This window comes from Coturnix japonica, chromosome 9, assembly GCF_054131305.1.
Source record: "Coturnix japonica strain WE chromosome 9, WE-NBRP24, whole genome shotgun sequence".
NCBI classification, from domain to species: Eukaryota; Metazoa; Chordata; class Aves; order Galliformes; family Phasianidae; genus Coturnix; species Coturnix japonica.
Window position 1 is genome coordinate 8947351 of NC_140671.1, and position 12717 is coordinate 8960067.

General features: G+C 46.9%; 1 protein-coding gene across 10 annotated transcripts in view; it reads right to left on the bottom strand.

Annotated features, from left to right (window-relative positions):
• Window positions 1-1609: 1609 nt before the first annotated feature.
• The window catches only part of MORC2 (MORC family CW-type zinc finger 2), a 30488-nt gene continuing 19380 nt past the window's right edge, over window positions 1610-12717 (bottom strand). For 6 of the 10 annotated variants that reach the window (XM_085556207.1, XM_085556211.1, XM_085556209.1 and 3 more), the window contains 16 exons: window positions 12581-12663; window positions 11575-11660; window positions 10032-10172; window positions 9504-9658; window positions 9239-9367; window positions 8054-8159; window positions 6782-6914; window positions 6392-6466; window positions 5909-6289; window positions 5495-5638; window positions 5343-5397; window positions 4720-4861; window positions 4073-4264; window positions 3883-3976; window positions 2466-2693; window positions 1610-1993 (listed from right to left, as the gene is read on the bottom strand). In XM_085556207.1, coding sequence (XP_085412333.1) covers window positions 1925-1993; window positions 2466-2693; window positions 3883-3976; window positions 4073-4264; window positions 4720-4861; window positions 5343-5397; window positions 5495-5638; window positions 5909-6289; window positions 6392-6466; window positions 6782-6914; window positions 8054-8159; window positions 9239-9367; window positions 9504-9658; window positions 10032-10172; window positions 11575-11660; window positions 12581-12663 — 2213 coding nt within the window. In that variant the 3' untranslated portion in view covers window positions 1610-1924. Of the gene's footprint in view, window positions 1994-2465; window positions 2694-3381; window positions 3489-3882; window positions 3977-4072; window positions 4265-4719; window positions 4862-5342; window positions 5398-5494; window positions 5639-5908; window positions 6290-6391; window positions 6467-6781; window positions 6915-8053; window positions 8160-9238; window positions 9368-9503; window positions 9659-10031; window positions 10179-11574; window positions 11661-12580; window positions 12664-12717 lie in introns of those variants that run through there. The other 4 variants (XM_015878176.3, XM_015878177.3, XR_001558550.3 and 1 more) reach the window with 3 other exon arrangements.

The window sequence follows — 12717 nt, forward strand, 5'->3', positions numbered from 1 at the left end:
AATGAGGGAATTAAAGATAGCTGCAGGCACAGGAGCACGTCCTTCACTCACAGAGGGACCAGTTGCTACAAGCTTCAGCCTTGTTCCACACTACAACATGCACTGGGTGAACATTAAGATAGGAATCACAATTCAGCACAATGCTGCTGAATAGAAGGAGGCAGCTGATGCTGGTTTTGTGCTACTACTGGAACAGGACTTGTGCAAAGACCCTCCTGGCACTCACGTGGGCTCTGAAGACACACAAAACACCATCAACACGGGGCTGCCTTTAGACAGGAGCTCCCTCAGATGCTGCCTTCAGCTCTTCCTTCTTTCCTCTTGAGACTGAGGCAAAGTTATCCTGGAACAATCACCACAGCAAGACCCAAAAGTTGAAGCATTTATTTTCCTGCCTCATTTTTCTGCCCATCTGAGCAGCACTGTGCAATCCCCATTCACATACCTCCAACGCACGTAAAGAGCTTGAGAAGGTGGTGGAGTTTGCTCCTGCATTTATGGAAGGAAGCTTCATACCTTCATCATGCACACGAGGATCCTCAACCTGAACAAAAGCAACCAGCCCCAACCTGCATGCTGTCACAAGGACCTGAAATGCAGGGAAATGAACCAATCTTCCCTCTTTTCTGTTTTTCCTGTGGTATGCAGAACTCAGAGCTGTCTGGTAACAGATGTTCACTTTGAACTGGTTTTCCCCTCCTGCAACATCTACCACACATCCAGCCTACAAAGGAACGGCAGCGGTGCAGTTCATTTGGTGCTCCTGGAGGTGGGCAAGTCTTGGTCACTCTGTGAGCAATCAGGCTGTAAAGGTTTCTGAGCATGGAGTTCGTGCTCACCTTGTCTGAGCAGAGCTGAGCAGACAGCTGCCCAATGGACTCAACCCATGTCATCTGTGCAAGAAGTGGTCAGCAAGGAGCTGCACTGCAGCCTCCAGTTTGGAGCAAGAGGGGAAAGGCAACATCCTTGCTGCTGACCTGAGGGCCGGACAAAAATGAGCAGTTCAGGACTCCAAGTTCCAGTACTTTAATTAAAATTACCTGGAACAGCAAGAGGATCAAAGCAACACAAACCTGAGGGACTCGGGACAGAACACAGGGTCACTTTATTTTCAGCTGGTCAAGGGGCTCTGCTGCTGTTGCAACGATGTCCCAAAGAAACAGCAGCAATAATGTGCTATAATAATTGCTAGGAAAGATCACGAACTCCAGCTTTCTTCCTCTGATCATCACAATTTACTGCAATCCCCACCAACAGCCAGACTCTCTTTAAAGGATCCTCATCCTCTGTACTGTCAGCACCACGACACTCCACCTGCTTACACAGACCCCACACTCAGCAACTGCACAGGCAAATGCCCATCCCTACCCCCACGCTCAGCTTTGAGAACCCTCACAATTTCATCCCCCTTGTGCTCGCACAGGCTGTTTGGATCTCTATACTCTGTAGCTCAGGTCTCTTAACTGTTTTTCTCCACACTAAGAGAAGTCTCAAGTCCTGGCCTCCTCTCGCATTGATTAAGACCCAGTTTTAACTTCCTGTCAGATTCTTATGAGACAACTTGCTAAGCTGGACATTCTGGTCTTCCAGGTTTAACGTATACCTCAGATGCAAAAAGGGGACCCACACTTTATTACTTTGCTAAAACCACACATCAACCCTCCCTTCATACCAGGCACAGTTCCCATTTATTTTAAAAATAAATATTTATAAACAAAAGGAAGAAAGAAATTCAAAGATCTAGAATGTTAAAAACATTCCTGCCCAAAGCATAAATGCCTTTTTCAGTCACAACAACTTGTACGTCAAAACAGTGGCAGTGCTGTTCTCTCATCTGCTGCTGTAGTCTTCCACTGCAGGAATCCACATCTCCATTGAAGCAGCCAGCAATTCTGCGCCTGCTGAGGATGTGTCATGGGGATATTCAGTCTCCTTTTGTGATCAAGTCCTCGATATAAGCATCCAGTTCATCATCTGTATTAATATCAATGTCCTGAAATTAAAACAACAAGAAATCTCAGTGAAAAAGTGAATCTTGAAGAGCAGCGTGAGGATGGAAAGAACAAAACCCCTCCTTGTCCAGCAACACAGCATCTTCCGCAGCATCCTTTGCATCCTGGCTGCCAGATGGTGGGCAGTGACAGCAGCAAACAGCTGCTTCTGCTGGTCTGGACCCAAGTGGCACCACATTGAGAAAGCACTGAGAAAACATCAGAATCACACGCCTGGGTTGCAAAGGACCACAATGGTTATCTTGATTCAACCCCCTGCTGTGTGCTGGGTCGCCAACCAGCAGCCCAGGCTGCCCAGAGCCAAATCCAGCCTGGCCTTGAATGCCTGCAGGGATGGGGCATCCACAGCCTCCTTGGGCATCATGTTTCAGTGCGTCACCACCCTCTGGGTGAAAAAGAAAGAGCTGAAGAACAGCTCAGTTCTGGGCTACAACACCCAGTGCCTGGACCAACCTCGGTCTGATGAAGGTCTCGGTGCTGTGGTTCACCCACCTCCTGCACTTTCTGCAGCAAAGCCACAATGTTAGTCCTCAGCTTCTGCAGTTTCTCCTCTGTTTCCTTCAGCTTTCTCTCAGTGTTGCGCAGGTTTTCTTCACAGGCTTTGGCCCGGGCATCAGCACGAGTCTGATATGAATTGCACAGGTTCTGCAGACCCATCTCGTACTGTTTGAAATAGTCTTTCTATGGAACATAAAAACAACAAAAGAGGACACATTAAAAGAAACACTAAACGTAAAGGAGACCCCAGTAGTTGCAGCTACCAGCAGGACTGAACAACGCGAGGTAACACAGCCCTTCTGTGCTCCTTGGCTGCATTCCTCACCATGCTCACATTTACATACCTACATCTGCCTACAGTATGAAGCACAAAAATCACACGGGTTTTCACACTCCCAAAGACCAGAAATGCAACAGAAGCGGACTGAATTTGGATTAGGCACAATGTGGTTTGGCAGGATGTCAGAGAATAGACAAGCCAGAGAAGCCAGTATCAGTACTCCACATTTTCCATCACCAGCACAAAGATGTTGCTGCAGACTCAGCCACCAAAGGAAGGACAGAATGTTCAAGCAGAGAAGACTTCATCCCTGTTGGTTTACTCCCACCACTTCCGATATGGTTCAGAGACCACGTGCCTCTGGTTTAGGGAAGGAAACCCACAGAGCTATTTTGTGGGGGCCTCCTTCCAGTCATTTGAACTACAATGGAAGAAAAAGCCCTCGAAGCTTATGAAGTATTTCCTGAACACAGCACAGCGCTGCAGCTCACGGCACTGACTCATAATAAACACATTTCAGTTATTCTGCTGGTAAGGACTCGGAGAGGATTTCAGCTTTAGCACATAGATCAAGGAAATCAGGATACTGACCCCCACGCAGAATCCCATTTGTTCCTTGCTCAACCAAGAGCCTTAAGGCGAATCACTGGTGGGATGTGAATCTTGAAATTCTGCTCCATCTCTGTGAGCCTGGTCATCTGGAGAAGCACAAGGGGGTTGTGGCTTCCATGCTCCCTTTTATTTCTCAGATGGTCTCTTTGTAAGTTGGACTTAAAGGTTGGGGGTAAAGGACCAGATTTGCCTATGTTCCATCTCAGAACTGACCTCTCTTGTTAAAAACTTAACAGCAATTAACAAGAACTTCAGGTAGTAGCAGCCAACAGCTTTCCTATGCAGATGTATGATAACAGAAGACTTGAGGCACCAGTTATGAACTCTCTTTCCCCCTCAGCTACACTAGTCTGCTAAGGATACAAACAAGCTTTTGAGGTGCACAACCCTACGGCCTGTGGATGTAGACTTGCCATAAGAATGGGGGGTGGGAAAAAACCCAACAAACTCCAGTTTATTTTCTGGATGTACTGAACTCACCAAGGGAAATGCCAGCAACCCTTCCGAGCTCATGGAACTCAATTCCTTCTTGGAAATAGGAAAATTTGGAGGCAAGAAGTATCGCAAACAATTTCTATGCAGGAAAGAAAAACAAAACCAAGCTGGAGTTTGAGTCTGAAAAAGTGAAGCCATCAGGCTGCAGCAGCTCGTAGGGAAACGATGAACTCACCGAAGGATCTGGACTAGTAAGTCTACTGTTTCTTGGCCACTGCTGGGGCCTGTAGTGTCTGGTTCAATTCCAACATATTCTGAGGTAGAAGGTTCAGCCACAACAACCTCCTCTTCCTGCTGTGTGTCTGGACTCTGGTACTCTGGAGAGGGAGGTTTCATCAGTCTCACATCCTCACTGCCTTTCTCTACCCTGAGAAGCGGAAAAAGAAAGAGAAAATCAGATATATTTATCAACATCAGTCATACCTGAAACACAGAATCACAGAATGGCCTGGGCTGAAAGGGACTTCAAGGATTGTGGATTTCCAACCCCCCCATTTAATACCAGGCTGTCCAGGGCCCCATCCAACCTGGCCCTGAACACCTCAAGGGACACTTAACAGCCTCATCAGAATCTGTACAAATCTGTCACTGAGAGCCCTAGATTACACAACAGCTGCCTCCATTGGAGCATCATGTTCAAGTGATGAGTAGATTGTACTGAGTTTGTTGTGTTCACTCTTTGCATAGCAGCTCGACTGTCCTGAGTGCACACATGCTCCCTGACGTGACAGCAATGCATTTCTGTCTTCAGTATCTACGTAAGTAAACCAGAGCCATCTCCTTTAAAGCACAAAAAGCCTCAAAAACACTGAAGATAGTTACCAGCGATCTCTTGGAGTGGTGTCCGTAGGAACATAATCAAACTTCACCTTCCAGCGTACCGCATGTTTGCCCATTTCCACAGCTGTGACACGGCCTGTGAACCACTCCTTGTTCACACGGACCTCCACGTGCAGCCCTTTGTCTGGAAAGAAGGAGACAATAAAGACGTTGGCAAATATTGAGATGCTGGAGGCCACATTTTGCTTCACCTTTACAGAAGTCAGGCACTGGGAGCTGACCTAAAACTGTGACAGCTGCTTCAAATGGCACATGACCCATAACAACATCACTATCTCAGAGCTGAACTTCTACTAAGAAATGTTAATACACAAAGAAATGGCACGGCACTCTCAGACAGTGTTTCTGCTGTACCCTAGGCTGTGTGCCATGCTGTTCAGGCTCATGTTTAAGACAACTTCCTATGGGTTTCTACAGGGTCACTTTCTATTCAGCACCTTGGGAACAAGCTGTAGAATTAATCAGTCAGAAGGTGAAACAGCCTCTTTGCTAGAGGTCTCTCAGCCACTCTTCTTTAGAAAGCTCATTAATGAAATGACACCTTTAATCAGCAAACCCAGCTCTGAACCACCTCTATTTCACTGTATCATAAGTTCATTTCTCACCTTTCTGAGCTTTCTTCAGTTCTGCCACATCTTCTTCCCCTGCGCTGTCTGTGAGCTACGAGCAAAGCGAGGTCAGATTAGATGTCAGCTGTCAAGACAAACATCAAACACTTGACAAACACCTCCTGCTGCAGACCCTTGTGTGCTCTCACCTCTACCTCCACCTCACTGGGATCTTTCTTCTCCTCTTTCACTGCTACAAATTTGCCCCGTTTTGTCCTCTCCTTCTTGCACTCCACTTCTTCTTCAGACAGCTCCTCAGCAGCCTGCACAGACCTCTTGCGGGGGGTGGAGGCCTGAAGGAGGCAAACAAGGTCCAGCTGTACCTCAGGTACATTATAAAACAAAATCTATTTGCCAAGTTATTTAACAAACAAACAGGAAACCAACTCGGCATAAACCAACCCCACAAATCTTCACTATTCAAGTTTCTACAGGTGCCATACAATAATAATACAAGCCCTCAACCCTGCTGCTCCATTATCCCACTGTGATGTGACACAGCAACATGGGCTATGCAGAACAGCAGGTAAGGAGCTGATGGTTTTCATCCCACTGAATCTCACCTGGGGAGATTTGACAATGGCAGATTTCTTTGGTGTTGACGCCTTGGCAGTTTTTGAGCTGGGTGCTTCACGGGGGCTTTTGGGGCTCTGCGGGGCAGCAGAGGAGGGTTTGGTTGCTGTAGTTAGCTTAGCAAGAGTCTTTGAAGTGCTGTTAGACCTCCCAACTGTCACAGCATCGTGGTGTGTCTTGGAAGTGCTGGCCTCTTCCTTGGAGAGAATGCTTGCCAATCTGGGAGTGTTAATATGTGTCCAAGTAGAAGAACTCTTTTTCAGCTGACTGACGGACTTGGAAGGAAGTGTAAATGAAGGTGGTCTGCTGGGAGCATTCTTGATGACATCGGGTAAGGGAGGAGATCGCGGGCGCTGAGATCGAGCCACTTGCTGGGTGTTCCAAATCAAGGTATACAGAGAAAACAGACAGAAAAGTCAGGCTCTGAGCTAAGGGCAGTGCAGAAGAGTAGCCTACAGTGGTATCCCCATTACCTCCCCCGCAGGCCGAGTGGTCACTTCCAGAGGCAGCTTCTTTAAGTCAGCTTGAGATCGAACTGGCGTGGTTTTCTGTTAAAGTAAGAAAACCCAAAAAACTTACATTTAAAAGCTGCATGAACCCAGCCTAGCAAACAGCTTGCCCGTTTCAAACAAGATCAGGAATTGTAAAGAAGGCATTTTCTGCTGTCTCTCAAGACTGTGACACCAGCAGTCAACTCTCACCTTCCTAACAGGAGATGAGTCTTGAGATGTTGTATTAAAACAAGCCCACCCAATGAACGCGACACAGCACACACACTATTAGAGGACATTACTCTCAGCATCATCTGCTGGCACCAAGTTCCTCAATGCCCACTGTGCTTAGAAGGGGACCTCCAGTTTTACCTGAAGTGCTTCTAGTTTCTCCTGCTGCTGGCGGATTTTCTCTGACAGCTGTTTCTGCTTTTCCTCCTGCGATTTTGAGTCTTTCTTCAAGGTTCCCAGTGGTAATTTCTGCTTCTGCTCTGGAGCGTCGCACCTAACACCAAAGGAATGCAAGACAACTTCAGTACAGACAGCAGAATCTCCACCTCTCTCACTTGCAGCGCTGTTCCCATCCCTTGCACAGCACTAAAACCCCTTTTTCTTTCTACAGTGCCCACAATCCCAGAGGTAGCTGTTTTCTCCCTGGGCAATGCAAAATGTAAGGATCAAAGGCATTACTAATAAACCAAGCCATTTACACTGGGAATTACCAGTTCAAAGCCCTGGAGCCATATTAAACTAAGTTTGGGGATAGGTCAGTACAAAGATGGGTAACAATTTGGCTGTGTGAACTATTGGTACAATCATACTTCCAGTGACAGTGCAGAGAACCCACAAAGGAACTCAGTTTCACAGAAGCATTGAATGGTTGAGGTTGGAACAGACCGTCTGGAGGCCATCCAGTCCAACCCTTCTACTCACACAGAGATGTCTACATTAGGATAACCAGGACCATGTCCAGATGGCTTTGGTTGTAGATACAACCAAACTCCAGACCCTCTGGGCAGCCTGTGCCAGTGCACGGTCTCCCTCGTGGTCAAAGTGTTGCCTGATATTCAAGGAAGATCCTCCTTTATTTCAGTTTGTATCCATTGCTTATCTCAATGCAACACTGCTTCTCTTGCTTGCAGCATTCTTCCTGACACAGCCCAGAACACTGCTGGTCATCTTTGCCTGCTGACAGCTCATGATCAAGCTGGTGCCCACCAGTACGCCCCCCCCCCCCAGGTCTTTTCTGAACAGCTTCCTTTCAACTGGGCTCTCCCACCATACCCTGGTGTCTCAGGCTGTTCCTCCCCAGGTGCAGGACCCTGCAATTCTTGCTGAATATCATGAGTTCCTGTCAGCCCACTCCACCAGCATGTCCAGGTCCCTCTGGAGGGCAGCACAACCCTTTGGCAAAGGAGCCACTCTTCCAGTTTTGCATCACCAGCCAACACTCTGAGAGCACAGCCACATCCACCCGCATGTCAGCACCAATTAGTACCTCATTATTACTTGGTCAGACTGCAAGCACAGCCCACATGTGTGCCATACAGGTACAGAACTACTGTCTGTCACTCCAGCTGTTCCCAAAAACCTCCTAACCATAAACAGGCAAATAAGGCATTATTTATATTAATTGATTCTTACCTATTTTGCTCAGGGTCAGGGTTCATAGAGCACACCCAACTATCAGGGTAATTCTTCTCCACCGAACTCAGCTGGAATGGGAGAGTCCTCCATTTCAGGCATACGTCTGTTAAAGTAAACACTTTGCAAATCAGAAATGCACAATCAAGTTCCCTTTCCACAGCACTTCTCAAGCTTGTTCAATGCCCAAGGATCACATCTATTTCCAAAACATAGTTAAGACTAGCGGCAAAATACAGCTGCACACAACATATACCTCCACTTTGAGGAAGACCTCAAATGTAGTAAGCAAAGCAACCGTAACGATAACCTGATGAAGCCTGGCATCAACTGATACTTGAGCACTTCACTGCTACAATGACAGCACTTAAAAATGAGCAGTGATTTCAGGATGGGCTGCTCCATCTCAGGAGATGGGCTGCCCCTTTACTGGCACCAATGCTTGAGAACTCAGAGACATAACCACTAAAATTAGATAACGTAAGAGGTTTTAGATGAGTCAGATGCACTGAGTTTGGTTTTCAGGGCACTACTGGACTACCAGGAAACCAACATCATAATAAGTAATAAAATGCAAGTATTTTCAAATCAGGCTCTGGGAGGACTTTGCACAGCAGATGTCAACAGCAAAGATGATGAAGAGTAATAGGAAAGCTCCTCCTATGTGTGAAGAACCTGGAAGTTGCTGAGCAAACCATCTAGGGAGGAGAGCATGACAAAATAATTCCTAACGATTGGCTCCACGTTCCTTGCTATGTCCTCATTCCCAGTTCCCGTGGGAAAATGGTCATGGAAGTTCAGTGTCCCTCTATGAAATGAGGAAGTGGTTATGTTGAGATCTCCCTTCTCCCAGCTGGAATAAGGGCTTAGCCAGAGCCACTCAGCAGTGCACAAAAGAGAAGCTAAAAAGATGACTGTAAATGGGCCCTTTCTGTGCTATATCCAGAACATCATGGTCAGCACACTATGCAGGACCAAAACCTTATTATAAGACATTTAAATGTACCAGCAGATGCTGGGTAAAAGACAGAGGGAACTCAGAAAAGGAGACAACAAACCCTAGCAGGAAACCACAATAGATGAGTTCATCTCAAACCTCCTCCCATCTATCTGTCCCCATAATGCAGACAGGAGTTCCCTCCCCAAGGAGGAGCAGCCTCCTAAACTGCAGCTGTTCACACGCACCGCACTGGATGGTGGTGGGGATCTCCATGGCTCTGCGCCGTTTGTAGCGCAGTTCGCTGGATGGAGGCTGGTTCCAGTTTGCTGACAGATAACCAAATTCATCCCAGAACTTGATGATACCCCTCTGGGCTGCAAAACAAACAAGCTTCCATTCAATACGGAGTTAATAATCATAAAAATCCTCACTCTTGGCTGTTCACTCCCTCAGTTCCCTCCCAGCCAAAGTCTCCCCCTCCTTCCCTTGGAAGCTGTAAAGCTTCATTACCTATAGCTACATCCTTCCAGTACTGAGCTAAGTGCTCCCCCATGGCCTTCAACAAGTGTCGGTATTCTTTGGCATCAGCAAAGTCTTGTTTATTATGAGTTGGCTCCAGAACCAGATAGGGCACATCCACGACACCGACTACTCCACCACATGCCCTGCCAGAGGAACACACAGTCAGGAACAGTACTGAAATGGGAGGTCATCATTGAGACACACAGCAATGAGAACAGCAGATGGCACACACACAACCACACACACACACACGTATCCTTGCAGCAGAACTGTTCTTACGTTTATTAGCTCCGCAACTCAGGCTTGAGCTGGTACAGAGAGAACTCAAATGGGAAAACATGGAAGCACTGGGCAATGTTAGAACACAGGTTATTGGTCAGACTCCAAACAAAAGGTTGAGAAAGTGAAAATCTCATGCTCACAAACAATGATTAATGCAGAAAAAAAGACCATTAGAAGACCTAAGTTATGTGTAAGAACATGCAAAAATACACTGAAAAATCTCCAAAAACTCACATGCCACCCTCCAGCTGTGGGCCCACCTTCTCATACATCTTTATCAGCCGACTGCAGTTATAAATGAACATGCCGTCCAGCTCGCGCTGCTCAATATTCACACCAAAAATAAAGTTGAGTTCTTTGGGTTCCTTCAGTGCCCTGTAACACAATGAGAGGAGCTCTGAGGAGCTCGAAATATTCTGTTCTCATTTCTAAAACTCAGGAGTTCTGTTTGAGCGTGTGCTACAGCTGATGATGAGCGCAGCACAAAGGCTTCACAATGCAGACATCAATTTAGGCTGAACGTTACTTGCTGAGGCAGCCTGATCACTGTAATGAGGACACCTTAGTTTCAGGCTGAAGTTATCACCAAACATGAGGCAAAAAGCTTTAACTATTATACAGCGTTGCCTGTGCCCCTATCCTGCCTTAAACCCACGTGCACAGCCCCAGGGAGGTGTTTGGCTTCTCTAAGCTCTTAATCTTTAGAGCGGAATCATGGAATGATTAAGGTTGGAAAAGAGCCCTAAGCTCAGCAGGTCTGACCACCAACCCCCACCACACCACGTCCCTCAGTGCCACGTCCGGTTGAAGATGCTTGGAATTCTTTCTCCTTATCTGCTACCTTCTGCTACCGCTATCAGACACTGAGAGACCCTGAGTTGTGCATTCATGAGCACTACGTAGTAGTAACCTGTAGCTCTAAGACTGGAGTCTATCTTCACATTCAAATACCTCAAAACAAATCCAAGTTACACTTCATACATTATCAGTGTTGTCAAAAGAAAGAACTAAAAGATAAGCCTTACATGCACAACTGAGATGGAAGCCGAAGATCACAGCTCTGCTGCTTCTGAATTGCAATTACTTAAGATATTAAAATGCATTAAGTTCATTTCTGGCAGCAAGTGTGGGATAGTCCTGACCCAGCAGGGATGTAAATCAGGATGCAAAACAAACAGCTTGGAACAGAGACCTGGGATACACAAACCCCAAACCACGCTCACCATCAGCCTTGGCTGTAAGTAATCAGCCTTTCTGTTAATCAGCCCTTACTCTGAGACATTTTCTGTTAGGGTTTGTGAAATGCATATGAAAAATAGGCAGAAAGCTCATATACAAAGTGCTAATTATTCCCATGAGTTCTAACAATGCCACAGGAATTCATGGCAAGGACTGCAACAGAACTCAATGAGCTCTGAGGAAACACCTCTACAACTCCAAGCAAAGTCATTTCACTGTTAGTTGATGGCAAGTCTTTGTTCCCCTGAATCTGAAGCGCAAATGCAAAGCAGACAAGCAGGAGAATGATAAAAGCTGTTGCTAAAGAAAAGGAAAAAGAAGCCATTTTCAAATGCTTTTTTCAGAAACTAAGGAGGGGAACAGCAGAAGCAGCTTGAAAAGCCAACTCAGCCCTTGTGGCTGAACAGATGCCCGCAGACACCCAAGCTTTGAGCTGGATTTTTCACTCTATGACATGAAATAAAGCAGGAGAATCATTGGAGCGCGTGGAGCAAAAACAGGCTGAGGAGATCAGAGATTGCAGCTGCCTTGGACTCACCGCTGCTTTGCATCCTTAATCCTCTTCTTGACGTCGGCCTCTCGGCGCATGGTGATGGCCGAGTTCTGCACCTGACGTAACGTCACCTGCCAACACGTACGGCACAGTAAAACTGCTGCTCTGAGCTGCAGGAACACTCAGCCCCCGAGGTTTTTTCCTCCCTCCTTCTTCAAAGATCTCACCAATCTTCCAAATGTAAAGAATCCGCCAGCTGAGCTGGGCAATAATTAGAACTCCCAAACATACAGGGCTGTGCCAGTTGTCTGGGTTGCTTAAGCAGCTTCATAGTTGCTTAGAAGGAAGCATCTAAATGTAACTGTCAGTGCAACCAAAGGCACAGGGTGAAGGGCAGGACACAGAAGGGAAATAGCTGGGATACTCCAAGTCTGGATTTTTCATTAGCTGTCATTAAGGAGTAATTTTAAGCTCAGGCCACTTGCTGCACCACCTGGCAGCTCCTTCCCAGCTCAGCCTTCCCACCTCTCCAAGCCCACAGGGCTGCAGCTTGGTGAGGAACCATCAGAAGGAAACCAAGAGAACAATGGTTTGAGGAAACTGAGGATGAAACTGCAGGAGCAGTAAGAGAGAGAATCCAAAGGAAGGAAAATAAAATCCCCACAGTTTTACTTCTGTTCCAATACTCTGCATTCCCTCAGCCTCAAAAGGAGCACCAAATCAAAGCACCTTCACAGTAAAACTCCAATACTGGCAGGGGATCACCTGCCAACTGATAGATATTGAAAGCTGTGTGCATTGGAGTATCAGCATGCTTCCTTCTCACTGGGGCTGGAAAACAAGACACGCTTAAGCATGTCCTGCAGTGATGACATTGCTGATGACTGAACTCTGCTGACAACTTATCTCCAACAGAAGTCACCAGCTGCTCCCCTCACACACCCAAGTGCTAACAGCAGGTGCTAAGCTGTTCCCTCTCCCATCCAAAGCCACACTTCTCAACCTCTCCTTCAATGCCCAACGCCCAGCTTGGCAGAGCAGCACAACTCACCCTGGACTCCCGGGTAAGGTCCCCCCCGAGGCGCAGCTCAAACGCGCGGGCTTTGCTCTCTGCTTCCCGAGCCTTCTCCTCCGCTGAAACACCAAGAGAAAGAACAACATGAACCAACAGCAACATCAGCAGGCACT